The 21,862-nt window shown below is 49.3% G+C and overlaps 1 protein-coding gene across 1 annotated transcript in view; it reads left to right on the top strand.

Annotated features, from left to right (window-relative positions):
- The window catches only part of TGM2 (transglutaminase 2), a 34,565-nt gene extending 22,530 nt beyond the window's left edge, over window positions 1-12,035 (top strand). Inside the window, exons 9-13 of the mRNA XM_055545019.1 lie at window positions 56-298; window positions 2,107-2,379; window positions 8,174-8,334; window positions 9,336-9,472; window positions 10,135-12,035. Coding sequence (XP_055400994.1) covers window positions 56-298; window positions 2,107-2,379; window positions 8,174-8,334; window positions 9,336-9,472; window positions 10,135-10,285 — 965 coding nt within the window. The 3' untranslated portion in view covers window positions 10,286-12,035. The remainder of the gene's footprint in view (window positions 1-55; window positions 299-2,106; window positions 2,380-8,173; window positions 8,335-9,335; window positions 9,473-10,134) is intronic.
- The last annotated feature ends 9,827 nt before the right edge of the window (window positions 12,036-21,862 follow it).

Raw genomic sequence — 21,862 nt, 5'->3', positions numbered from 1 at the left:
TGCCATCCTCCCATCAGCGCAAGTCCGTCTCTGTCTCCTCTTCCCCTCACCCCAGGGACTTACTGCTGTGGCCCGGTTCCCGTTCGTGCCATCAAGGAGGGTGACCTGAGCACCAAATACGACGCCCCTTTCGTCTTTGCCGAAGTCAACGCTGACGTGGTGGACTGGATCCGGCAGGACGATGGGTCTCTGCACAAATCCATCAACCACTCCCTGGTGGTGGGGCTGAAGATCAGCACAAAGTGTGTGGGCAGAGATGATCGGGAGGACATCACCCACAGCTACAAGTACCCAGAGGGTAAGTGCTGGGGCTCATCACTGCCCTGCAGATAAGCAGGGGGTTTTACCAGCCTGGTGGGCGTGCATGCCTGTGTGTGTGTGTGCGTGTGTGTATTTTATCTGGCAGCCTGCACATGACAGTGATCTGTAGCTTACTATTTCAAGAAATTCCTTAGAAACAAGTGCAAATTTGACACACACACTGTGGAGGGGGGAGGCAATGGTAAAGGATTACTCATTTAGGGAAAGAATTTTATATTCCACAAAAGGATCCCATTTGGTTTTTAAGCCTCACTTTCTTGGTTGGTTTGACTCTTAGTAAAACCGAAAGGGATGGCTATTAAACAGGAGAGGCATGCATCGTAACAAAAAATTAGGATGTCCATGTTTATTAATAGTGCGTGCGTCCATGTTGAGTTGCTTCAGTCGTGTCTGACTCTTTGTGACCCTATGGACTGTAGCCCTCCAGGCTCCTCTCTGTCCATGGGATTCTCCAGACAAGAATACTGGAGTGGGTTGTCATGCCCTCCTCTAGGGGATCTGCCCAACTCAGGGATTGAGCCCATGTCTCTTACATTTCCTGCATTTGCAGACAGGTTCTTTACCACGGGTGTCACCTGGGAAGCCCCTTATTAACGGTACTCATTAGTCATGGGAGCTACAATAGATGGGCAATTCCATGCCTTTTTACTGCGGTGTATTTGTGCTGAAGAGGCTTGGAAGTCCAGAGGGGCCATGGAAGAGAAGCTCCATGGAAGAGAAACTGTAGTGTTTATCGTTGCAGTTTTTCATATAGAGCCGGGGAAGTGGGTATGAAGGTAGATTGGAAAGGTTCAAAGAGAAATGGACCAAAAGAAGCTTAAAGATAATAAGATGGGCTCAGTCAGACAGAAAGATGAAGCTTCTGTTTGCTACTAATGTTAAATCAGGAGTGGGAAAAGAAAGTGGTTTATTTTGCACGTCTAGTGGCCGATTCAATAGACAGATATTTTTGAAGCATCTACTGTGTTCCAAGCACAGTAGGTTTCACAGAAGTGACCAAGAAACCACAGCCCTCATCTGACCCCCATTGACCTTTGAAGGGCTGCCTGGGGATTGGCTGTGAAGTGGCCATGCTCCTGCAGGAAGGGATAAAACAGAAGGAAAAGATGATTTCCCTGGCCTCTGAAATGTCTACAGCTGTTGATTTAATAGAAGAAATGGATATATACCCAACAACACTTGGAAAAAAATAAAAGACACGTAGGGGAGAAGTAAGTGGTATAAAGGAGGGGGCAGTTCTGCTGGAGAACTCAGCAGTTGGAGAAGTGATGGAAAGGATTTCAGGTAAAAGCAGTCCCTGTGCAAATGCTTGGAGGTGAGAAAGTTTGAATTGTATTAGTGCCGGCTAGGCACTAAGCACTGTTGTAGGCATTGGGTATGACTTAAGATTAAGTGAAACACAGTCTTAGTCCCCAAGAGACTTGCGAGTGTAAGCATATGAACAGAAAAAAAAACAAACCCTAGTGGGCAAAAAAAAAAAAAAAAAAAAATAGCAGCTGTGAAACTCCAAAAGGTATTGCGAGTAATTCATCCTGGGGAAGTAGTCAGAGAAGGCATCCTGGAGGAGGGGTCATTTGGGGATGGGTCTTGAGGGATGTATAGGAGTTTGCTTGTGGGAAGTAAATAAAATACTTTCCTCCTTCTTGCACAGTAATGTAAAGAAGGGGCTCCTTCTGGGTGCTCTGAGTCACCAAGACTTTGAGAAGCCAGCTTGGTCTGCCCCCAGCCTCCTCCTCATTGATCCCCTGTCCAGCTGTGATGAAGCTCTCTACCCTATCCCCACAGGGTCCCCAGAGGAGAGGGAAGCCTTCACAAGAGCCAACCACCTGAACAAACTGGTTAACAAAGAGGAGACAGGGGTGGCCATGCGGATCCGTGTGGGCGAGGGCATGAACAGGGGCTGCGACTTCGACGTCTTTGCCCACATCACCAACAGCACCCCCGAGGAGCACACTGGCCGCCTCCTGCTCTGTGCTCGCACTGTCAGCTACAATGGGATCCTGGGACCTGAGTGCGGCACCAAGGATCTGCTCAGCCTTTCCCTGGAGCCCTACTCCGGTAAGGTTCTGTGTCCCTGGAGCAGCTGTTGACCACACTGACTGGATCGTGCCCCAAGCATTGAGCATGTACAATCTACCTCACTGCAGGTCTGGCCCTGTCCTTGGCACTTTATAAATAGCAACCCAGTTCCTTCTTATAACAAAAGTAGGTGGTGGATTCTTTTATGGCTCCTGTTTTCCAGTTGAGAAGACTGACAACAGAGAGGTTAAGTAGCTTTCCTAAGGGCACACAATTAGGAAGTGACAGGACAGAAACTTGAACCTGTACTCGCAGCAACTGTTCTATTTTGTTTCAGTTCATCTTCATGTGACCCCTGACTGCTTTCCCAGACTCTCTACTTACTGCCCCTTCCAGCAAATTCCTTCCCTCTGTCTCCAGCAACTCACACTGCAGCTGTCTCTCCCCAGAGCCCTTTAGAGAACCTCTCTGTTCTTCTGGAGGTTCTCAGGCTGAGGGAGAAGAGATTCAAGACTAGTGCTGCCCAGAGACCTGTCGGAGATATGAGAATGTTCTATATCTGCGCTGTCCAGTGCGGTGACCACTAGCTCCATGTGGCTATTGAATGCTTGTAGTGTGACTCGTGCAATTGTGGGACTAAAGTTTTCATTCCATTTAAACAGCCATATGTGGCCGGAAGCTGCCATGTTGGACAGTGTTGCTCCCACAGGGATGGGAAGAGCCTTGATCTTCTCTTCTTAGGTTTTTATCTTTTTAATTGGGGGTATAGTTGCTTTACTTTGTTGTGTTAGTTTCTGTGTACAGCAGAGTGAATCGCTGTATGTTTACATATATCTCCTCCCTCTGGGACCTCCCTCTCACCCCCTGCTCCCTATCCCACCCCTCTAGGTCATCACAGAGCATCGAACTGAGCTATACAGTAGCTTCCCATTAGCTATCTAGTTTACACATGGTAGCGTATATATATCAATCCTAAATTTCCAATTCACACCCCTCCCAACTGTGTCTACCCATCCATTCTCTATGTCTGAGTCTCTATTCCTGCTCTGCAAATAGGTTCATCTGTGCCATTTTTCTAGACTCCACATTTATGCATGAACATATGCTCCAGGGCCTGGCCAGACCTCCCTGGGAGCAGATCCTCTTCCATGTTTGGGGCTGAAATGATGTCAGCAACTCTCCCAGCCCTCACCCCTGGGCTGAGCCTCTGTCGCCCTTTCTTCCTGGTCGGTCGCCTGCACAGTCATCGTTCCCTTGATCCGTTTCACTGTCCGCTTTGTCACCATGCCTGGTTATCTCCCTAAAAATAAGCCGGAGGCCCTGAGTGGGGTTGTGGCTGATGAGGTCACTTAGTGACGCAGCGTGGAGCCTGGTCTCTCCCTCAGCCCCCGCAGTGGCCCTTTCCTGGCTTCTGCGTTTGGAGCCTACGGGCATGAGGAGGACAGGGGAGTCTTAGAGTTGGAAGAGGACCTGGGAACAGCGTGGTTTGAGCAGAACATCAGTCAGCTCTAGGGCCTTTATCTCAGGCAGGCACTCCTGGAGCTACATGCCAGGACAGAGCAGACTGTCGGTCCAGGAGCAGCGGGGAAGCCTTGGGGGCAGAGCCAGTTGGTACCAGGCTAGGGCCCCAACACTTTCACTGCTAAAAGGCATGTGCAAAGGCCAGACTTGGCCTTGAATCTGGCTCTGCCACCTTCTATTATTATTATTAAATACTGGTCACACCATGCAGCACGTGGGATTTTAGTTCCCAGACCAGGGATCGAACTGCTGCCCCCCTGCGTTGGGAGCGTAAGGTCCTAACTACTGCACAGCCAGGGAAAAACCTCTCCCACCTTCTAGATGTACAGCCTCGGGCCTCACACCACACTCAGCTGTCAGTTTGGGGCGTTGACACGCCCCTCGTGGGTGGCTCTGAGGACTGAAGGAGATGTGTGTTCTGGAAAGATCTGGAAGATGTAAAATGGTGCCCAGCCATGGTGGGGCCCTTCACGGCCCACTGAGCAAGCGCAGACAGGTGTGGGGAGGACAAGAAGCACCTTTGCTGAACAGCTGCTGTGCCGGACAGTGCTCTCCCGGACAGTGCTCTCCAGGCTGGGCTCAGAGCTTCCTGAGTCACGGCCAACATTGCTGGTGTCTGGAAGACCAGGCTCTCAACTCTGCCTCTGGGCCCCAAGTCAGGGGCAGGACTCTGGCCCTCCAGGTGTGTGGGGTGTTTGGGACACACCCATGTCCTACTTTCTGCACTTCCACCTGCAGGCTGTGAGCTCCTGGGTATTTCTCTTCTCTATTCCAGGCCTCAGCTTCCCCATTTTTAGAAAGGTGGTTCATCTTTTCTTTATTTTTTTTTTTAAGTAAAATGTTGATTCAGGGAGGAAACCCACTCCATAAACAGAGTGGGGGCCACCTCCAAAGGCAAGAGAGACCTGGTTCATCTTTAGAGAGCGCCAGCCCCATTGTGCGAATGCACATGTGTCAACTCTTCCTCACATTCAGAACCGCTTCAAAGGGCGGAAGTGTCTTTCCTGGAATATGTTTAATAAGGTGAATCCCAACCTGAACCAAGATGCCAGAGTGACTTCCTCCTGGGCCGCTGTTGAGTCACACTTTGCCTCCCAGATACATCTGGGCTCCTCACAGCATTGTTCTGCTTCAGCCACGCCTGCCAGTGTCTCTTCCTGGGAAAGTGTTCACAGCAGAGGGGTCCCACCTGCTCTGTAGACCCCCAAGGGGCACAGCCTGTAGGGAGAAAGCGGAGGAGGGCAGCAGTCCGGAGCATTGCCTTCAAGCTGGAAGCTGGGGCTAGGCCAGGGTGCGCTATTGAGGCCTCCCAGGCCAAGGTCACCCTGATTCTCCCACCCTCCGAGACCCTGAACTTTGGCTGAGTTGCTGGTGATGCTTTGATGATAAGATCGAGGGGATTTCCACATGCTGGTGGACAGGAAGCCAGGCCTAGGACAGCTGAACTGAAACCAGCGGCCCTTACCCCGGCCTCCTGCTACCCTGCTACCCTGGCTCTGCGGCTCTCCCCCTTCCTGCCCGTGCCCCCTCTCTCTGGGGCCCTCACCCATCCAGGTGGGGCAGCACAATCTCTGTGATGGTCAAAGGGACCATCTAAGTAATGAGTGACACTAACCGCACACGTTTCTTTCTTTCGGCCAGCGCTGGCCCGAAGCCAGGCCAAGGTCCCTAGCCCGTGGATGGCAATTCTCAAAGGTCCTGTCCCACCCTGACCTCAGCCTCCTGGAAAAGTTAACAGCAGGGGCCACCCCCTCCAGGCTCCTGGAGAGCCGTGTTTTCCTTCTTCTCTGTGGAACTGGTCAGAGTTTCCACTCTGTTCCACCAATTCCTGACCCAGGAATTTTTCACTCCTTTTTGTCCTTTTTGGCAGAAGCTGTGTTTTTTTTCCCTTCTATGTCATCGGAGCCGAGGTTGGGGCAGGTCCACCCTGGGAATGAGTGACGAGAGGGCTGGGCGCTCATTTTCCAGAGAGCAGGATAGGGGACACCGAGTGTGCATGGCCAGGACCTAGACTTTGACCCACGCAGAGAGAAGGTGGCCGTCTGCTCAGGCCTTCACGGTCCTGTAGATGACCTCCCAGTGGGTGCTCACTGGCCTGGGCACCCCTAACCCTTGCTAATCTCCCTCATTAACAGTAAACTCAGGTCCTGAACTCAGAGCACTCAGCAGACAAGAGTATGACCCTGAATGAATAAACTTGACGTTGTTTGCTGGTGGTTGTTTTTACCAGCTTCCTCCTACTTGTGGTAAATAGACAGGTTTGCTGCAAATAATGGTAGCAAGATTCCCTAACCAGAAAAGGTTGAAAAGTATGAAGCAAGCGGACTGAAAGAAAAATAATGAGCAAATAATGAGGATTTACTCAGACGTGTCAAACATCACATGAATGACTAGAGTTTGGGAAACTCGAGTCTCTTGGGGGGAAGAAGAGAGCAGATGACAGAAAAAGAGGAAGCAGCATCTCCCATCATGGTTGACTGGGCTCCACGGAGTCCCAGCACCATCCTTCCAACATTCCTGTTTGATGGGGGAGGCTCTGCCTGCAATGCAGGAGACCTGGGTTTGATCCCTGGATTGGGAAGATCCCCTGGAGAAGGGAATGGCAACCCACTCCAGTATTCTTGCCTGGAGAATCCCATGGACAGAGGAGCCTGGCAGGCTACAGTCCATGGGGTCACAGAGAGTTGACATGACTGAGCAGCTCACACACACACACACACACACACACACACACACACACACACACATGGGACAGAAAGGATTTCTCCCAAGGTTCTCTGTGACCACGTGAACAAGCAGAGCCTGCCGTAAGCCTGTGGATTCTCTCTTTTTAAAAAAAATATTGCAGTATAGTTAATTTACAATGTTGTGTTAGTTTCTGCTGTACAGCAAAGGGAGTCAGTTATACACATATATACACTGTTTTCTAGGCTCCCTTCCCAGACAGGTCATCTCAGAGTATTGAATAGAATTCCCTGTGCTATTCAGTAGGTTCTTATTAGTTATCTAGTCTAAATATAGTATGTATATGTCAATCCCAGTCTTCCAATTTATCCCGCCTCCTCCCCTCTCCTCCACTGGTAACCAGGAGTTTGTTTTCTACATCTGTGACTCAATCTCTATTTTGTAAATAGGTTCCTTTGTATAATTTCTTTAGATTCCACATATGAGCGATACCATTTGATATGTGTCTTTCTCTGTCTTTCTTCACTCAGTATGATAACCTCCAGGTCCATCCATGTCGCAGCAAATGACACTAATGCTAATGCTAATGCTAATGCTAATGCTAAGTCGCTTCAGTCGTGTCCGACTCTGTGCGACCCCATAGACGGCAGCCCACCAGGCTTCACCATCCCTGGGATTCTCCAGGCAAGAACACTGGAGTGGGTTGCCATTTCCTTCTCCAATGCATGAAAGAAAAAAGTGAAAGTGAAGTCGCTCAGTAGTGTCCGACTCTTAGCGACCCCATGGACTGCAGCCCACCAGGCTCCTCTGTCCATGGATTTTCCAGGCAAGAGTACTGGAGTGGGGTGCCATTGCCTTCTCTGGCAAATGACACTATGTCATCCTTTTTTATAGCTGAGTAATATTCCACTGTATATGTGTACTGAATTTTCTCTGTGGTCTGTGGATAATCAGTCCAGTTCCTGCGCCCTTTTCCACTGCTCCTGCCAGCCTCTCATAAGCTGACCCTGGTGCCCTAGGGCTTCCGTGTTCTTGTCTGAGAAACAGGGCTAAGATCCACACTTTGCTTCTCTGCAGTGGGGAGATTGGCCCTGCCAGCTTTGTTCTTACCCCCATCACTGTGTGACTTTTGCTCTGAACTGATCTCTGGTCTTAGCTCTGCCCTATGGGATCCAGATGCTCCTCGGAACAGAGAGGAAACGAGCAGAAACAGAGGGGGGAGGTCATCTCCCCAGGCTCACACAGTCAGTCAGTGGTCCAAACAGGACCAACTCTCCCCTTCTGAACACTTATGGGCAGAAGTATTTCTTCATCTGTAAAATGGGTACAATTCCACCAACCTCGTGAGGGGAAATGGACATCCTGAGAGGTAGGGTGACTCACCCAGCATCCCCAGGTAGCAAAGGGCAGAGGCAGGATTAAAACCCAGGCCATTCCTCCCACTTCCTTTCTGGGAGTGCTAGAGCCAGGGCAGGTGGGAGAAAGTGCTGGGACCTGCCCAGTCATTCACCAGCTGTGTGACCTCAAGCTCATCCCTTGCCCTCTCTGTGCCTTGTGGAGGTGCCATAGGAGAGGTGGGGGCCATGATTCAGATGGCATGAGTGTTCTCCCCTCTCCCCTTCTGCAGAGAAGAGCATTCCCCTTCGAATCCTCTACGAAAAATACTGTGATTGCCTGACCGAATCGAACCTTATCAAGGTGCGGGGCCTCCTCATTGAGCCGGCTGCCAACAGCTACCTGCTGGCCGAGAGGGACATCTACCTGGAGAACCCAGAAATCAAGATTCGGGTAAGGGCTGGGTCCCCAGGTCCAGATCCCACACCTGCATGTACCTCCCTCCCTGCAGACTCAAGATCTCTGATGCCCCAGGGTTCCTCAAATCTAGCTTCATCAAAGAAAAGCATCGTGAAACAGAATTTGGGACTCACAGCCTCCAGGAATGAATCTGCACATCCCAGAGTAGTAGGATCATGACATTTAGGGATCTCAGAATTGTGGGCCCTTAAAAGCTAAACTCCTAAGGCAAGATTCTGAGGTCCTGGGGCCCTGGTGGGACAGGAAGGGGTGGAGTTGTTAAGGGCTCAGACTCTGGAGTTTATTTGTTCATCTGTAAAATGGGTGTTATAAGGATTAGCTGTGAGTCTACAGGAAACACATAGACTGTATCCAGCATGTCATGAGGGTGCAATAAAAGCTGATTAACACTGACCATCAGCGTCATCATGGTCATCACAGTGATTCACTTGGAGCAGTCTCAGCCCCAGGTCCCCAAGTGCTGCCGTTACAAATAAATGGTAAAGAGCAGGGGATGGCGGGGTGGGGAGTGAGTGCTGTGTGCCGGACAGTCTGTTAGAATCTTGCATATGTTAGCTCAGTGAATCCTTGTGAGAACCCTGCAGTCAGGCATTTCTCTCCTATGAAGAAACCAAAGCTCAGAGAAGGTGGTGGTATCTTTGCCAAGGTCACACAGCAAGGAAGGGACAGAGATCAGCCTGCTTCCAAAGCCTCTGATTTTTCCACCCCAGACCTTAGAATGAAGGAGGCACTTTACACATCCCGTGGGTCACATGGAGCCTCTCTGCACTTCCATGAAGGAGGAGGCCTGGGCAGGAGTCATCATTCGTGTTTTCTGGGCGAGGCGAGGAATGACAGCGGCGGAGCTGCACAGACATGGGGCCAAATTGCAGTGGAGATGGAAATGGCTCATTTGGGACCTTGCCTGCCCTGGAGCGGCTCTGTGCCCCCCTCTCTCTCTGCTGCCCGTGACATCTGCCCCGTGTCTCCTCCAGATCCTGGGAGAGCCCAAGCAGAACCGCAAGCTGGTGGCTGAGGTGTCTCTGAAGAACCCGCTCACTGTGGCGCTGTCAGGCTGCACCTTCACTGTGGAGGGTGCAGGCCTGATTGAGGAGCAGAAGACCGTGGACGTGTAAGTGCCCGTCCCTCCCACCGGGGCCGGGAGCAGAGAGTGGATGCTCGTGGAGGGGACAGGTGCCCTTGGACACTGAGCCCTGGGCTATAGCCCCTTCCTTTCATCACCCACACAGGTCTACGTCTAAACACCCACACATCAGCTGCATCCTGAGCACACAGTTCACACAACTGAACAGGTACACATTCAGTCACTAAACCCCCGCCTCAGGACACACAAGTCCTCCCATGCACACAGGTGCACACACGTGCCTGTGCCGTGTACCCTCACAGATAATTGTCTATATACACATATGCTTATGAGCATTTACACTTGTTTTTTCACTTTTTGTTGTAATATCATTTGCATACAGTATACAATACAAATCACATATGTACAGCTAAGTGCATTTTCATGCATGTGGTCACATGAGCATCCACACTCTTACGCCCTGGCACACCATTCACTCTCATACACACACACACACACACACACACAGGAGGGCGATAGCTCAGGCCCCTGAGAGTTATGAGCAGGGCTCATTTTATCCTATCGCTATTCAGCTGTACATCCGTGGAGGCACTGGGCTGAGATCTCAGTAGTCACGTGTCATCCCCATCCCTCATCATGGGGACCAGGCCAGAGCCCCTCTCCTTACCCTCTTTCTCTCTCTCTCCCAGCCCGGACCCTGTGGAGGCAGGGGAGGAAGTCAAGGTGAGGGTGGACCTGCTGCCTCTGTACGTGGGCCGCCACAAGCTGGTGGTGAACTTCGAGAGCGACAGGCTGAAGGCCGTGAAGGGCTTCAGGAACGTCATTGTTGGCCCCTCCTAAGGGGTCCCCGTGCCAGCCCCACCTCAGCCACCGAGGGCCCCCAAATTGACCCCAATCTTTATCCCAAACTAATGAACAAAACTTGCCCCTCCTTGGGCCCTGGACCTCAGGGCAGATGTGGGCTGCCTGTGGGGGCCCTTTGGAATCGAATGTACTTCCCCCCCACCTTGTCCCCCTGAGCCTGTCTCCCCACGCCCCTCACCTATGAGGGAGGCTCTGTGCCTTCACTGTGGGAGATCTCCTCTTGGCTGACTGAGCCTGGAGGGTAGGCCATCTCCCCCTCCCTTCCCAGCCCAGAGGCCCCTTAAAAAGCCACTGACCACCCACCAAACTGATTGATTGTCGTCAGAGCCCCTTTCCAGGAAGCAGGCAAAAAGTGTGCCAAGTGACCAGATCAAGGAACTCAGCTCCCTAGAGTACCCTGAACCCCTTCCCCAGGTTGAGCCCAGACCCCGGGGGCCCTTGGCAGAGCCTGAGCAGGTGCAGATGGGGAGGGTCCCAGGAACAGACCACACCCCAAATCCCCTCACATCCCAGAAGCCCTGACCCAATACTTCCCCCACCCTCTCACAATGGCGAGGCGCCTAGTAAGTACCTGGCACTTCCTGGGCTTACTGGTGCTCACACGCCCATCAGCCCATTCAGTCCCCATGGGAAACTGCAGAGCGGGAGCTGAGGAGACTGGGCTTGGAGAAGGGAGGCGGCTGGCCCTGCTCCCTTGGGATCCTGGATATTTGCAAGGCTGGCTAATGCAGAGGCACAAGAAAGGAGCCCGGCCCTTCTGACTCTGAGTCCAGTGCCCCATCCACCACTCCAGCCCTGACCTGGCTGCGTCCAAGAGGCCATTTGGAACCTGATCAAAAAGGATCCAATTAGGATGGGGAGACAGGGAGGGCTTAGAGTCCTAGGTTCAAGGCCCAGGTCTGGCCAGCTACTGCCTTCCCCTCCTCTGGGCCTGTTTCCTCTTTAGTCACAGGGAGTGATTGAACCAGCTCATCTCCAAGGCCCTCCCAGCTCTGCACTTCCGGTGCCTTGTATGACCCAGCCTCGCCAATGACAGCAGGTCCTCCTCCCGGGCTTCGCAGAGCCCTGGGACACAGACCCAGGATGCTTCAAAGTGTGAGACCATGATCATGACCACCTTCTTGTCCCCAATCGTGTCTGGGTCCCCAACCTGTGCCCAGGCATCTGCCTTCGGAGCCCATTTCTACGGGGAAAGAGCCCCCCCGAGAAACCCCCGTCCTAACCATGAGCCCGCCCACCGCAGTGCCTAGACATCACAATAGCCTTAGTTGCCTATGCTGATCACCCACCAACAAGGCTGGCATCTTAGCCATCTCCTCTTTGAAGAGCCAGAGTCCTGGAACACAGCCCCTGCCCCCCTGACTAAGCTTGGGGACCCCACGAATTGCCATCTCTGACTTTATTCCTCACTCTCTCCACGTGACCAGGCTTCCCTCAGCCTGGAGGAGGGAAGTGGGAGAGAATTCTGTGAGTGGGGTCAGAGCCTCCAGGGAGCCCCCAAGCCCCAGAGAGGGACTTGGGAAAAGTCACGCTGATACACTTAGAACTTTCTGCTTTGCACAAGGAGAAGCACAAGATGAGCCAGTATATATTCGTTCTATATAAATTTCGCTCTGTTTCCCTATGGTTTTATAAACGCTTTTGGGTTCCAAGCAAGCAGTAGATGTGCTTTTGAGCCACAAACAGCGAGCACTGAAATAAAAGTTTATTTTTCACATTCAAACAAGGTCTGGTCATGCTTTTGAGGAGAGTGAGTGGGTAAGCTCATTTAGCATCTGGACAAGCCACTTCATGCTAAGAGCCTTTCCCTAGCTTCAGTACCTCCCTCAGATCTAAATTTAACCAGTATTCAAGGCTCTACAACTGTTTAGCTCCGTCTCCAATCCCAACTCCAAACAGCCATGTTCAGATCAGAATGAAGTGCCTGTTTCTCTTCTAACATCCCATGCACTTTCAACCTCTTACCTTGGAATGCCGCTCTTTTTTCCTTACTCAGCTTATGAACTCCTATTCATTTTATAATGCTTCACATTAAAGTCACCTCTTCTGTGAAGCCTACCCAGATTTCTTCTCAGAACCCTGGAACATGGACCAACTCAAACATTTATCACAGTGACTTTTAGTTCCATGTTGATATACCTGCCCCTCACTTCCTGTCTGAAGTCCTCAAGGGTGGGGACCAAGTATCTCTTAAACAGACCCTAATAAATGCTGAATTGTTCAATTGATGTGTTTCAACTCAGTTCCGCTAAGACCTGTGTTGTTCAGTAGAAAAATAATGTGAACCACAAATGCAAGTCATATATGTAATTTAAATTTTTCTAGTGGCCCTATTAAAAAAAGAAACAGGTAAAATACATCTTAGTAATGTATTTTGTTGAACCTAGTATGTCTGAAACATACTATGTTTAATAAGCATGTATAATAAACATTGTTATTGCAACACATAATCAACATAAAAATTATAAGTGACATATCTTACATTCTTCTTTTCATACAAAGCCTTTGGAATGCAGTATGTATTTTACACTGACAGCCCATTTCAATTAGGACTAGCTGCATTTCAAGTGCTCCGTGGCCTCAGGTGGCTACTGGCTACCACACTGTGTTACCGAGCAAGGGCTCATGTGCCTGCCACACAGAAAGCCAAACGCTGACAGCAGGTATTTGCAGCAAAGTAAGGTTTTATTTGCAAGGTGCCAACTGCCAACAGTGTGTTTTGAGCTTCCCTGATGGCTCCATTGGTAAAGAATCTGCCTGCCATGCAGGAGACCTGGGTTCAATCCCTGGGTTGAGAAGATCCCCTGCAGAAGGGATAGGCTACCCACTCCAGTATTCTTGGGCTTCTCTGGTGGCTCAGACGTTAAAGAATCCACCTGCAATGCAGGAGACCTGGGTTCGATCCCTGGGTTGGGAAGATCTCCTGGAGCAGGGCATGGCAACCCACTCCAGTATTCTTGCCTGGAGAATCCCATGGACAGAGGAGACTGGCAAGGTACAGTCCATGGAGTTGCAAAGAGTCAGACATGAATGAGCAACTGACGCTTTCACTTTCTTTTCAAGCAAGGAGAACAGGCAGCTCATGCTCCAAAGACCTGAACTCCCCTTTGGCTCTCAGGAAAGGGTTTTAAAAACAGTGTAAGGCGAGAGGGTCATAGGATGCATGATCAGCTGGTGGACCTTCTGATTGGTTGGTGGTGGGGTGGGGTGGGGCGGGTAACAGGTGATGTTTCAGGAATCTCAACCTTCTGGTTCCAGCTAGTCTACGGTACGTGCTTGTGGTCAGCACAGAGCCTCCATTCTCCACCTGGGCGGGGGTCTTAGTCTCTACAGAGCAACACAAAGATATGCACCAGATTGTTATCTCTATCCCTTCAGGAGGAAGGAGGAAGCCTGTAATTTTATAGTCGTCATTGTTAACTGCTTGCACCTGCTCCTTGGAACTTAAGGAAGGTCTAGAAGACTAAAGCCTCCCTCCACACCTTTTTTTTTTCTTTCCACTAACAAGAAACAGGGGACACAGAGGGATTTTTGTACCTGGGAAATCCCCACAAGGTCCTGCTTGGTATGGTTCCCCTTTTCCTTGACACTCCTCAATCTTTAGGGGAACGGGGGTGGGACAAGAAAGGGAATAAAGTTTTGAACAGAGGCATTAATCATAAACTCACCTGGGGAACTCAGTTTCAGGGGACTCAGTTTCAATTGGATGGTGCCAGGTCTAGACTATTTCCCGAAGTGCAGGGACCTGGTCATTCATCTCATTCCACAGCGATGAAGCACTCATCAATGTTCGTTGATTGAACAGAGGCTGGGAGACAGTCTCTTCCTTCAGGGAACTCGTGTTGAAACACCTGACATGCAAGTAAAAAACTCAAAGTGCGTTATCACATTTTTCAGGCTGCTGAATCTTTCTGTTCCTAAAGAATTACACCTGGGGCGTCCCTGGTGACTTAGTGGTAAGGAATCCACCTGCCAATGCAGGAGACACAGGTTTGATCCCGGCTTTGGGAAGATCCCACATGCTGTGAGATCCAAGCAACTAAGCCTGTGCCCCAGAACTACTAAGCCTGTGCTCTAGAGCCCAGGAACTGCAACTTCTGAAGCACGTGATCCCTAGAGCCTGTGCTCCACAACAAGAGGAGCCACCGCCATGAAAAGCCTGAGCCCCGCAACTAGAGAGTAGCCTCCGCTCTTCACAACTAGAGAAAAGCCTGCGCAGCAATGAAGACACAGCACAGCCAATAAATAAATAAATAATTTTAAAACATTGCGCCTGGGTCTGGCCTACATGACCTGAGCATTTTATCAATTAATGCCCAGCAAGAAAACAGAACCATTATTTCAGGCGGGGAAGGAGTTTATAAGGGAAATGGACTCCCAAGGCACCTGAGGTGCCCGAAGAGCAGAGAAGAAGGAGTGGTACCCAGAAATCAGGAGTCAGCTGCTGTCCAGGATGCTCAGCAGCCCAAGAGCTGGTCCCCACCACCCAGCTGCTGCAGGCGCTTGTCACTACAGCCCTGGAACCAACGGAGCTGCTGAATCTACAAATGCTGCTGAAGTCAGTGCTGGCAGCAGCCAGAGGCAGGCTGGCATCTCTCATCCTCCTTCCTTCTCCCCACTGGCAGATCCTCACCAGAAACTGGCTGGCAAGGGGCTCTGGTAGTTATCATTTTTAGGCTTCCAGCCCCTGAAAAACAGAGATGGCTAGGCAAGGGTGGGGGCGGGGGACAGAGTTGAGTAACTGATACCTATTGCCGCTCTCTCTTTAAGAACACCCATCCCTTCATCTCCACCTAAGTAACTCTTACTCAGCTTTCAAAACCCTACTCCAAAGAGACCTCCTCTGGGAAGCCTTCCTGGACTGCAGCCAACTGCTTCAGCTCTGATTCCACTTAGCATATGGTAGAGAGCCCTTTACAATTATCTGCTCAGTCTAGCTTAGGATGTTCACCCATGCTCTAGAGCACTCCAAGAGCAGAGTCAGGGCACACCTCCCAGGAGGGTCCCCCAAGTGGACTCGGTAGTGCCAACTCTAGCTCCCAGGCCTGACTGCCTCCCCTTCTAAAAAAAGACAAGGCCTCCCTGGCCAGGCCTGCCAGTGCCCTGGCAGATTCGGACCTCCCAATAGGCTTGCCCCAACCCAAGAGCTCACTAACTGGGAGCCCAGGAAGGAGGAAGGCTTTGTGGGTCATATAGGCCCATTTTATAGACAGGAAAAATGAGCCTGAGATCCTGTTCCCCAAGCCAGAGCTGAGGGCTGTCTAGGGCCCTATAGGACAATGCTAGTCACTGACCTATTGGAGCTCAAGACTGCTGGGCTCCTGCCCAAGCTCAGCTTATAAGCCAAGTTGTCAAGGGCCTGGATTCTGGAGCCAAACAGACCTGGGCTCAAATCCTGGCGCTGCCACGGGTTCACAATGTGGCTTCAAGCAGGTTCTCAACCTGTCTGTGCCTCTGCCTCCTCATCTGTTGAATGGGGGTGATTTGGGGTCTGCTTTAATGATTGGTGCACACATTCAGTAGAGCGCTGCACACAAAACATTTAGCTGGCTCCTGGCACATTCTAACCTAACAGCTAACTTTCCTCTGGGTCAGGAAACTTTTCGCCCAGTGAGCTATTCACGCCTCAAATATTCTTACCCAGAGTTCCCCCATTTTACAGATTTGATAGTCACACAGTCGGTGAGGCACAAAGTGGGCATTTGAACCCAGGCAGTCTGCCCTGCACCCCCACCCCAGTGCCTGGTCTAGCCCAGAGAAGGCCCACTTTTACCTTTTCCACCATGTGCCAGAGTATGTTAGCAGAGACCTCCACCACAGCCCTCATGGAGTGGGGTGTCTGATTGGGTCCATCTTTCCACCTCCAAAAGTCCCTCTCCTTTCCAGCTGCTTTTGTTTACTTGGGAAGTCTGCCAGCTCACCCCCCAGCCTCACGGCAAGCCCAGAATAACAGAACTTTGACAGAATCCAAGAGGAGAGGCTTAAGTGGGAGGGCCAAGAGGGGCCTCCTAGAAGCACCAGCTTGGGGCCAGGACCAGGTCAGAACATACACTTTCCCAGCCTCCCTACCTCCCTCCCCAACAGACCTGAGCACATCCACAGAGACACATATCTGCAAATCTGTGAAGCCCTATGGTTTGTGAAGCCCATAAAAAGGAGAAGGGATGACAAAAATGATGGAGTGTACAGTCTTGAGAGCGGCTTCCCAGGTGGCACTAGTGGTAAAGAACCCGCCTCCCATTGCAGGAGACATAAGACACGAGACGCAGATCCAATCCCTGGGTCGGGAAGATCCCCTGGAGGACGGCATGGCAACCCACTCCAGTATTTTTGCCTGGAGAATCCAATGGAAAGAGGAGCCTGGCGGGCTACAGTCCACAGGGTCGCAAAGAGATGAACACTACTGAAGGGACTTGGCATGCGCACACACACAGCCTTGAGAACACAGGATCTGTAATGACCTGAAGTTGAGCAACAGATGCAAACATGAAAGACCATTTTCCACATAATTCCACTTGGATGAAGGTCATGAACTCATCCATGGTGTTTAGAAATCAGGGTCCTGTTTTCCCTGGCAGGGGAGAGATTTGGCAGAAGCACAAGGTGGGTTTGGGAGCATGGAGATGGCTTTGACCGTCTTCATCTGCGTGCTGGGTAAACAAGTACAATCAGCCTGTGAAAATGTGTCTAGTTTAAAATATATCATATTAATATTTTATTCAAGGTTCTAAAATTAAGTCCAAAGTGGGGTGGAGACTTGATCCATAGACTCTGGCCACTGGGAGTAGCAAGTTTCCTCACATAAGCACCCCTCAAGGTCTGAGAAAGCCAGTGTTGAAAGGCTGGACTCATAGACATAGTTGCCATATGATCCATTATTTTCACTCCTAGGTATAAACCCGAGAGAACTGAGAATACATAACCACACAAAAAGTTGTCTGTAAATGTTTACAGCAGCGTTCTTCATAATAGCCAAAAAGTGGAAACAAACCAAATGTCCAACAACCGATGAATGGTTAAATAAAATATGGCATGTCCATACAGTGGAATATTATTTGGCAAGAAAAAAGGAATGGAGTACCGATACATGTTCCACCATAGGTGGACCTTGAAAACATTACATTCAGTGAAAAGAGGCCAATCACAAAAGACCACATATTGCATAAGTTCATTTACAGGAAATGTCCAGAAGAGGCGACTGTATGCAGACAAAGTAGATTAGTGATTGTCTGGGGCTGGGAAGCTGGAAGGCTGACTGGGAGGGGGTGACAGCTAAAAATCATGGAGGTTTTTTTTTTCCTAGGGTAATGAAAACGTTCTCAAATTGATTGTGTGATAGGTGCACAATTTTGTACTAAAAGTTACTGAGTTACATACTTTACAAGGGTGAGTTGCAAGAAAGCAATGCAAGTTGCATTGCTGCTGCTGCTGCTAAATCACTTCAGTCGTGTCTGACTCTGTGCGACCCCATGGATGGCAGCCCACCAGGCTCTTCTGTCCCTGGGATTCTTCATTAGGTCTCAATAAAGCTGTTTATGAATAATTAATAATGAACAGGGAGAAAAAAAGGCTGAGCCCCAGAATCTGACTTGATTTGGATTCGGGAGGTCTGTCTAGATGTGCTGGTGACCTTGGGTAAAGCTCATCCCTTCTCTGGGCCTTAGTTAGCCCAGCTGTCACGAGGGAGAGATGAGGGAAACAGCAGAGAAGCACTGAGACACCACTGATGTGGCCATGATGTTTATGACCACGCCGGTTCCTTGCCCAGCCTATGGAATCCGAGGGTCACCGGGGGGCAAATAACTCGTAATGATTCATTGAGATCTTTGCACTCCTTTTCAAATGGCAGAAGAGGAACTTCCCCAGAGGTCCAGTGATTAAGACTCTGAGCTTCCATTGCATGAGGCACAGGTTTGATCCCTGGTGAGGGAACTAAGATCCTGCATGTCACACAGCACAGTCAAAAAAATAGAAGGAAAAATGGCAGAAGGGACATTTTTTCCAAACCTTGCTCTTGGACACTGCTCAAGGATACCAGAGGTACAGTAGATACCCCAGTTTCTCTTCAAGCGCTTCATCACTTCCCAGCTCCATGTCTGTACTGTGCCTAGTCGACTAGTCATGTCTGACTCTCTGCGACCCCATGGACTGAGTAGCAGGTGATATGGTCTCCTTTAGGAAGCTCCCTCCAGCCACCCCAGGGAGAGAGTGGGGAGGCTTGGGGGAGGGCAGAGAAGTCTTCCTGGGCAGCAACTCAAGGGCAAGACAGGCTTGGAAGGTGGAGGGAGGGGTAGGTGGGAAGGATTGTTCGGGTTAGGACAGGGGCAGCCAGGGTGGGGGTCTGAAGAGGAGAGGAAGGCTGGTCTCTGACCATTCTGCAGTGAACTTCCCTGGCCCCTGCCTGGCCAGGCTCGAGCTCCAGCCCTGCCCAAGCCTGGCACGCCAGCTCCACCTGGAAGCCAGCTCTCTTGTCAGCCAGTACCTCCTTCACTCCTTCCCAGGCCCAGCCAGTTCTGTTCATGGAAACTCTGAGGGGCCCACAGCCAGCTCTTGGCAGCCACCCAGATGCTCACAGAGCTGAAAATTTGTCTCTCCTCAGTCATGACTGTTTTTTTTTTTTGTCTTCCCTGTTTTATTGACCAAAACTCTTGTGAAACCTTTCTTGGGAAGGGGAGAAAACACTTTACTTGGGAATAGTCTTTCATTTTCATTTCATGAGTAACTTAAAAATAGAAAGAAAGAAAGAAAGAAAAAGTATGAGGAGGGCTTTCTTGGGAAGGGAAGAAAACACTCGGGAATAGTGTTTCATTTTCATTTCATGAGTAACTAAAAAAAGAAAAAGCACGATGGAGTGAAAGATCCTAGTTGGTTTAAAATTGCCTAATTTTAAACCGATTGATAAACCACAGGTCTCTGGCTTAGACACACAGAGAAATGAGATTCAGGGAGCTTCGCCTTAACAGCAGAGGCAGACTTGGAGCTCTACGATGCACCTTGTCTCCTTGAGAAACCGCGTGGCCCTGGCGAAACGGGCGGCACTAACCCATACAGGCTTCCCGGGTGCCTCAGTGGCACAGAATCCACCTGCCAATGCAGGAGACGCAAGAGACTTGGGTTCGATCCCTGGGTTGGAAGGATCCCTTAGGGTAGGAAATGGCAACCCATAGGAAAGTACTTTTTGTTCCCTATCTTCACTGACAATTCAAATTATTTTCTTTTGCTTTGTGTTTTAGCCATTCTGGAGGCTGGAAGGAGCTTCCTAAAGCATTAAGGAGATCATCAAGGAATATTCTTGGCTGAGAATTCCACGGACAGAGGAGCCTGGCGGGCTGCAGTCCATGGGGTTGCAAAGAGTCAGGGAGGACTGAGCAACTGGGCACACACATAGCAATACCCATTTAACAGATGAGGAAAGTGAGGTCTGATGAGGTGAAGTAACTTGGGGCCAAGATCATTCACTCCATCAGGGGCAGAGACTGATTTTTAACAACAGTTAACAGCTGCTGTGTATTAGCACTAAGGGGTGCCAGATACTGTGTATGCATTCATCCATTCAGTCCCCGCAATGACCCAGGGGAGGAAGCTGCACTTATTACCACCCCCTTAAAAAAAAACACAACTGTTTGTTGAAGCCTTGTGTACATGTGCAGAAAAGTCCACAAATCATAAACTGAACCCACCCATGAAACCAGCACCTAGGTTAAAAAATGGAACAATTGATACCCCAAAAGCATAAGTGGTAAAAGAGAAGATCGGTAAATTGGACTTCACAAACATTTAAAACTTCTGTGTTTCAAAGGATACCATCCAGAAGTGAAAAGACAACACACAAGATGGGGAATATATTTGAAATCATCTATCTGATAAGAGACTAGCATCCAGAATATGTAAATAACTCTTACAACTCAATAATGAAAAGGAAAATAATCTAATTTTAAAAGAGACAAAGGACTTGGAAAGACATTTCTCCAAGATAGATATACAGACGCTAATAAGCAAATGAAGGGATGTTCAACATCATTAGACATTAAGAAATGAAAATTAAAACCACAAAGACTCACCACTTCATAGTAACCAGATGGCTATGCTCAATAATAACAAGTATGGGTAGGATGTGGAGAAGCTGGAACCCTCCTACATTGCTGCTGGAAACATAAAATGGTGCAGCTGTTTTGAAAGAACAGTTTGACAGTTCCTCAAAAGGTTGAACATAGAGTTACCATTTGATTCATTAATTTTACTCCTACTGGAGTTAGGAAAAAAAAATTAAAAAACATAAGTCCACACATAAAGTTGAACATGAAAACTCATAGCAGCATTATTCATAGTAGCTTAAGAGTATAAACAACTGCCCCCCCAACAAGTAGGAAAAAACCTAAATGTCCACCAACTCATGAATGGGTAAATAAAATACGGTACATCCATACAATGGAATATTATCCAGCAATAAAAAGGAATAAAGTACCAATACATACCAGAGCATGAATGAAATATGAAAACATATCCTAAATGAAAAGACCACACATACTATGATTCTATTTATTCATGATGTGTCCAGAATAGACAAATAGATTAGTAGTTGCCTAGGGTCAGGGAATGGCACCCCACTCCAGCACTCTTGCCTGGAAAATCTCATGGATGGAGGAGCCTGATGGGCTGCAGTCCATGGGGTCGCTAAGAGTCAGACATGACTGAGCGACTTCACTTTCACTTTCACTTTCATGCATTGGAGAAGGAAATGGCAACCCACTCCAGTGTTCTTGCCTGGAGAATCCCAGGGTCGGGGGAGCTTGGTGGGCTGCCATCTATGGGGTCACACAGAGTCGGACATGACTGAAGTGACTTAGCAGCAGCAGCAGCAGCAGGGTCAGGGATGGGAGGGTGGAGGTAGGGTCGAGAGTAGGGTCAAGAGTATAGGGAATGACGGCAAATGAGTGTTTTCTCTGGGGGATGATGGACATTGTTCTAAAGTTATATTATGATGGTTGCCCAGCTCTTCAATACACGTAAAACCATTGAATTGTACACTATAAGATAGATAAACCTTATGGTATGTAAACTATATCTCAATAAAGCTGTTTAAAAATAAAAGCATATTCCATTCCTTTTTTCATACTTTTCCCATACCCAGATTGTCCCTACCTTCTGCTAGTTCTCTGAATGCCCCCAAAACAACCGATTCTAAGGCCCAACTCGAATGCCATTGCAAAGATCTCCTTGATCTATTTCCACTAGAAATAATTTCTCTCTCCTCCGAATGCCCACGTTAATTCACATCGTTCACTCAGGGATGATTTATAAGGCATATATCACGTGTCTGGCACTTATTACATTTCACAGGATTATTTAAGACCTGATTTCATCTCTTTTACTCTGCTGTGAAATTTTGGAGGGAGGAGATTACATCTTGTTCCCTTTTGTGTACTCAGAACCCAGCTATGTGACAGGCACCCAAAAGACATTCAAGGAAGGTATGTAAAATTCATTCTACATTTCCTTTTTCTTTCTTTAAATAAATATTTTACTTATTGGGCTTCCTTGGTGGCTCATTGG

Source organism: Bubalus kerabau, chromosome 13, assembly GCF_029407905.1.
Source record: "Bubalus kerabau isolate K-KA32 ecotype Philippines breed swamp buffalo chromosome 13, PCC_UOA_SB_1v2, whole genome shotgun sequence".
Lineage (NCBI taxonomy): Eukaryota > Metazoa > Chordata > Mammalia > Artiodactyla > Bovidae > Bubalus > Bubalus kerabau.
This window is presented reverse-complemented; position numbering and strand designations above follow the sequence as displayed.